This window comes from Melospiza melodia, chromosome 16 (assembly GCF_035770615.1).
Source record: "Melospiza melodia melodia isolate bMelMel2 chromosome 16, bMelMel2.pri, whole genome shotgun sequence".
NCBI classification, from domain to species: Eukaryota; Metazoa; Chordata; class Aves; order Passeriformes; family Passerellidae; genus Melospiza; species Melospiza melodia.
Genome location: NC_086209.1, coordinates 14,040,982 through 14,047,046, shown reverse-complemented (window position 1 = coordinate 14,047,046; position 6,065 = coordinate 14,040,982). Strand labels below are relative to the sequence as shown.

The following is a 6,065-nucleotide window of genomic DNA, read 5'->3' as shown; positions in this document are numbered from 1 at the left end:
GAAGGGGGAAGGCGATCAGAGCTCGAAGGGGTTTGCAAGAGGAAAGAGAAATCCCCAAATAGATCTGTGGCAGGGTGTTGTTTGTGGGTGGGAGGGATGTCCTGCAGGACACGCCCCGGCTCATGGAGACACGGGTGTCCCTTCCATGCCTTCACACCGTGCCCAGGCGTGTGTTTGGTGCCAAGAGCCGCCGTCAGCCACGAAGGGGGGTCAGGGTAAACTTCCCAGCATTTTTACCAAGAAATAGTGGGAGGATGCATGGAGCTGGTGGGTCAAGGGTTGCAATGAATGCCAGTGATCAACTTAAAGGTGACTTGTAGGAAATTTCCTCAAAGAATTGCCTTTGTGCCTTGGGGGCATGGAAGACCCAGGATGCTTGGCCGTATGGGACCATGGTGTTTCCTCGCTTTGCCCCAAGCCTGGCTCGGCCAGGGCCGTCCGTCCAGCACGTGTTGTGTGCATCCCTTCACCCCGTTCTTGCTTGCACCGGTTTCTCAAGCTTTGAGGTTAAACACGTGGAAAGTGGGAATTAACTTGGGTACCACTGACCCTACGCTCTGTTTTCGGCTGGAAGGGGTCTGATGGAGAGAAGGGGCCTGTTCGGGGGGTCGATGGACCCCTTGTCCTCAGGACCTCGGGATCCACCCACGCCCTGGCATTTTATCAATGGCCCCGCGTGGGAAAGCGGCGGCCTGGCCCCGCCCCCTGGCGCTGAAGCCCCGCCCCCTCTGCTCGGGCGCGGCCTGGCCCCGCCCCCCCGGGTGACGCCATCATCGCGCGCCGGGGCGCCCTGGCGGCGGCGGGCGGCGATGGCGGCGGGGTCGGTGTGGAAGGGGCTGGTGGGGCTCGGCCTGTTCGCCCTGGCACACGCGGCCTTCTCGGCGGCGCAGCGTGAGTCACCGCCGGGGGGGCGCCCCGGGGCACCGGCACCGCCGCGCGGCCCTCGGGGAGCTCCCGGGGCGGGGGCCGGGCCGGGCCGGCATCATCATCATCGTCCGGAGGGGCGAGCCCGCCCGCGGGGGCGGCCCTGCCCTTGGGGCCGGGCTGCGGGGAGAGCGGAGCCCCCGGGTTGGGCTGCGGGGAGAGCGGGGCTGGGCCGGGCCGGGCTGCGGGGAGAGCGGGGCCCCCGGGGGGAGCGCGGGGCTCGGCCCGCAGCAGCCGGGAAGGGAGGGGAGAACGGAGGGTGGGAAGGGGGAGCTGCCCCGGCCGGGTCGCGGCTTCAGCCTGGCCTCTTCCGTCCCGCTGCCCCCCGGCTGCCTGCGGGCGGATGAGCCGCGCTCCGGAGCAGCGGCACCGGGGGCGGCCCGGGCAGGTCAGGCTGCCCCGTGGCTCTGCAGCCGTTTCTCTGGGGGTTCCTGTTGTTGTCGGGCTATTTGTTTGCATGCACGGAGTGTTTGATGCGTGCCTGTGTTTCTGTTTTGTAGATCGTTCTTACATGAGGTTGACAGAAAAGGAAGATGAAACGTTGCCCATAGATGTAAGTTTTTGCCATGTGTGAAAGGTGTGACTGTGGGGTGGTTTAGTCTCTCAGTTGCTTCGTCTTAATGTGCTAGGCAAGTATAAAGGATAAAGCAGTTTTTAAGCTGCATTTTCACTAGAGCTCCCACTGCCAGAAAGAACCATGTCTTTCATCTCAACTTCCTGAGTGTATTGTATTGTCAGTGAAACCAAACCCCAGATCCACACCTCCCTGTCTTTTAAACAATCCTTGAGCATCTTGTCCAGGATTCCCTGGATGCAACTCAGAGAGGTTTTTCATCCATGACCTCCTTTGCAGCATAAACATCCTGCACCCCTTGGCTCTGGGTGGCTGGCACGTGTTTATCCAGTGTGGCTGTTTGATCCCAGCACAACCTGCTTCAGGAAGGGGGCTTTTATTTACTTTATTGGCTTGCTTTTCAAATTTCCACTTCACTTATCTGTTCCCTCTCTGCTTAATCAGAAGGGCAGGGAGATCAGGTGCCCAGGAGAGGCAGGCACGTGTTCCTGGCAGGAATTTGGGTCCTGGAGAGCACAGAACACAGGGTTTGGTCTCAGGCTGGTGCTGAGGAGCCATGTGAGTCAATTCACTTGGTGCAACCCCGACCTGTGCAGGGGCAGCTGGAGCTCTGCTCTGCAAATAGGAGGGAATTTTATTTCTCCTGTGCCTCAGGTTCCCCACTGCTGGATTGCCCACCTCTGTTTGCTGGCCCTGGATGAAAAGCAGCAGAGGTGCTGTGTGAAAGCTGAGGTTTTTGGTAAATGTGTAGAACAGCTGCTGATGTGTGTGTTGCCCTGTGCTCCCTCTGTTGCAGATAGTCCTGCAGACTCTGCTGGCCTTTGCAGTCACCTGCTATGGGATAGCACATATTGCAGGGGAGTTTAAAGACATGGATGCCACTTCAGAACTCAAAAATAAGTATGTTTTACTTCTTCTTTTTGCACACACTGGTATCTGCTTCTCTGTCCAAACTGAAATCACTCATCTTTAGCTCAATGCATGCCATAGGCAGTGACCCCAGGGGAACAGCCACACTTGCAAAAGCCAACAGTGTCTTGAGTTTTAGGAAGAGTTAGGTAACAGGTAGAAATCAGATGAATTTCTTGCTTTTCCTCATGTGAAATCCTGCTGTGCAGACTTGGTAGAGGAATGAAATGTGCAGGTGGGAAGTGGAGCTCAGGAATCACCACCTGCTGTCAGGAGACAGTCTCAGACTGCAAGTCTGACTCACTGGAGTCTCACACAGCAGATTCAAGGCAGGACATCTGAAAGACTTTCAGAAAATCAGGGATTTTGGGCCAAGATTTTGAAGAGGATAGTTGGTTAGAGCATGCCAAGGTCGTAGGTTCAGCTGCTTTATGAGCTGTTCTCTTCAGAGTTGGACTCAATGATCCTTGTGGGTCCCTTCCAGCTCAGAATATTCTCTGATTCTGACAGGAAATTGGGTGGGCAGATATTGCCTCTCAGGCCATTTCCAAAACCACAGGGGAGCATGGGAAGTGAAAAAGTCACATAATTGATATTTCAGATATGAGGCTCCCAGTGGGGTGGAAAGCTGAGCACCATCGGGGTGGTGACACCAGTGACAGCTGAACAAAGGCTGGCACGTGGTGTGTCTGCAGCAGCACCCACAGGCTGCCCCTGGGCTCCAGGGAGGAAGGGGAAGTTTGTCACGTGGACATCTTGTGGGCTTTTTCACAACTGTGTATTTCCTCCCTGGTTTAGTTTAGGAAACTTAAAAGCAAGCACGAGTTTGGATTGAAAACTCCAAAGTCAATAGGCCCCAGACTGACTGCTCTAAAATCCCTGCTCTGAGAGAGTGTTAACCTTGGCTTTTTGCATTTATTTTGAAGGACATTTGACACATTAAGGAACCATCCATCTTTTTATGTATTTAATCATCGTGGTAGAGTGTTGTTCCAGTCCCCAGACACAGTGAATTCTTCTTCAAACCAAGATGCTTTGTCATCCAGCTCGGCACTGAAATTTCGAAAACTTGAACCTCTGCGCCGCTAAGACTTTTCCAGATGACACCAATAAATAACCCAGGACACTGAGATGTAATATTCAAGTCGGGGATGTAAACACTTTTTTTAATATCTGGAGCAGTATTTATATTGATCTTCCAGACTTTATAAAATATATATATATATATAAATATATATATATAAACTAATGACCTTCTTTGTACACTGTTAATGAGAATGACTGAATTGTGGATTGGCAATGCAGTGTAAATTCTACAGTTATGCTGTGAAACCCATCTTCAAAGTTTCAGATATTAAAATGAGTTGCAGCTAACTTAACTACAGTTAAAACAAAAAGCAAGCTAGTTTTTCCTGCAATTAATGTTCTTTGACAGGAGGGAATGTTTGAGTGTATTTATTTTCTCAGTTTGCTTGCACTACAGTCTATGGATCCCCTCAGAAATGCTGTGTGCACTCATCACTGAACAGCAGAAAAAGGGGCAGCACCTGATCCTAGAATGCCTGTGGGACACCAGCACGGTGTGGCAGGGGAAGTCAAAGAGATTGCTTTCATTTTTATTTTTTTTATAATGCTGAAAAACAGTTGTGTGAAGGGTTACTCTTTTTTTCCTGGTTTTTCACTACCATGTTATTTCCTCGTTGCCCTCCTTTGTTTCATGTGAGTTGCCCCAGGCTGCCTGGGCTGTGGCTGTGATTGGTGCTGGTGTGGGGAGGCAGCTCACACTCCACATTCTCCAGCTGTGAACTGGGGAATGCTGAACATTGTGTACGTGCTGAACATGGCATTGGCACCAGGTACAACCTCCAAGTTATCTTCATATTTAAGTATCAATAAGAACTGTCCAGGGGTAGGGTCCAGCAGCTTGCTCTGTTTGCTGGCACTAACCCAGGACAGCCACCCCTTTTCTGCCAACAGAGCCTTCCACCTTGATTTTTCCAGCTGAGCCCCTTGTTGATTTAATATTACTGTCTTGATTTCATGTATTAGAACTGATCATACTGTCCTTAACTCTTACTTATGTCTAAATTCTTATCCCCCCTCAGGGGCTGAATCAATGCTAAAATCTCTTGGTCTGGTTTTTCACCTCCCTGATGCAGCAGAGGGAGGGTAGGGTGAGATACTGGTGGGGCCAGCAAAAATTTGGCTTGGTTGGAGGATGTTTCACTGACACAGTGGGAACTCAGCCTTTTGTCCTGGCATCTGTTGAGTTGTGTTTGGTGTTTTTTTTAAACTGTTAAAAACTGTCAAAGGCAAAAAGCTTGGCAAAAATACTGTGTAAACCCAAGTCTCTTTTTCTAGCTCTGCCCGTCCTATGGAGTGGGTGCCCCAGTGCTCGAGCAATATCCATGGCTGCTGCTCTACAATCACTCTAAAGCATCTGGGTTTGACTAAAAAGGGTTCCTCTGCCAGCTGAAAGCATCTGAGCTGCAGGATGAGTTCCTAAAGTGTCCTGGTTCCCCTCTTGCTGGTGTCAGCACCAAAGGCCTCAGAAATAGTACTGTGTCATCCCTCACTGGGGACAGAGCTGTTTCCTTGGGGAGCAGGGCTGGCACTGAGGGGAGGCTGAACAAGGCCAGGTGACCTCGTGGGGCAGAGGAGAGGCAGAATTAGCAGAGCGAAGGAGAAGCACAACAGGAGCTCAGTAAGCACTGTCACAGATGGGTTCTGCAGCCGTGGTTGCACTGAGCCCCTTGCAGAGGGCCTTAGAGCAGAGCTGCTTACACAAACATCTGAGAAGCCTCATTTGTGCTGCTGGAAGGCTGCAGGACCTGCCTGAGGTGTGAGGTGCTGCTGGGACAGGGAGAACATCACCTGCTGCTCAGAGCAGGTCCTGCTGGGAGCACCCTGGGGCTGCCTCAGGGCCCTTCTGGTGAGGAGTAGCCTCACTCTGCAGCAGCAGCAGTTCTATCACAAAGCTGTACAAATTATTTTTTCTTATTGATCTCACAATGTCAAATAAAAATTGATATCCTTAAAGTGTTTGTTTGTTTATTTCTGATCATCCTGCAGCCTGCTGCAGCAAATCCCTGGTGGGTGACTATTTAAAAGTGACTGCCCAGCACTGACATGAAGTGATTGCCTTAATTATGGCAGCTCTGTCTGCTGAGAGAGTGCTGTCTGGCCTGGTGTTCATTACTGGGAGATAAGATCAGAAGGGGGGGATCAAAATAGCTTCAAGTAGCTGAGTAAAACACTGAGGAGGGAAATATTACCAGCCTGGGGATCTGCTTGCCTTTGAGGCTCCTCGTCATCCTCTCTGGCAGAGCTGACATATTTTCTGTCTTCAGTTTAACCACAGTAAAGGCTTTTCTGCCATGTGCTAATGTACCCTGCCAGCCCACAGGGACAGGCTCCTGCAAGGTCTGGTGTTGCAACAGTCACTGGGGGAAACACTGAGGCTGCTCCCGGGGCGGGTGATAGTTAAAATCCTACACTTGAGCAAGATCACTTTCCACTCCTTGCTCTGCTTTTCCACTGGGGGAGGTTGAAAAGTTAGCAAAGCACTGGAGGAGTTTGCTCAACTACAACATCCATCAGGATTGCACCAGAGACAGCAGCAGACTCACCCCTCATCTGCTTTCTGTGCTGCTGCAGT

The 6,065-nt window shown here is 51.6% G+C and overlaps 1 protein-coding gene across 1 annotated transcript; it reads left to right on the top strand.

Annotated features, from left to right (window-relative positions):
* Positions 1 to 807: 807 nt before the first annotated feature.
* On the top strand, positions 808 to 5,446 carry MMGT1 (membrane magnesium transporter 1). Its single transcript, XM_063170722.1, has 4 exons — positions 808 to 891; positions 1,425 to 1,477; positions 2,295 to 2,398; positions 3,334 to 5,446. The coding sequence occupies exons 1-4, from the start codon at positions 810 to 812 to the stop codon at positions 3,494 to 3,496; spliced, it is 402 nt and encodes a 133-aa protein (XP_063026792.1). The 5' UTR covers positions 808 to 809; the 3' UTR covers positions 3,497 to 5,446.
* The last annotated feature ends 619 nt before the right edge of the window (positions 5,447 to 6,065 follow it).

Coding starts and splice junctions, on each gene's coding strand:
- MMGT1 (XM_063170722.1), top strand. CDS start 810: ATGGCGGCGGGGTCGGTGTGGAAGGGGCTGGTGGGGCTCGGCCTGTTC. Junction 892..1,424: donor GGCCTTCTCGGCGGCGCAGC/GTGAGTCACCGC, acceptor TCTGTTTTGTAG/ATCGTTCTTACATGAGGTTG. Junction 2,399..3,333: donor ACTTCAGAACTCAAAAATAA/GTATGTTTTACT, acceptor TTTATTTTGAAG/GACATTTGACACATTAAGGA.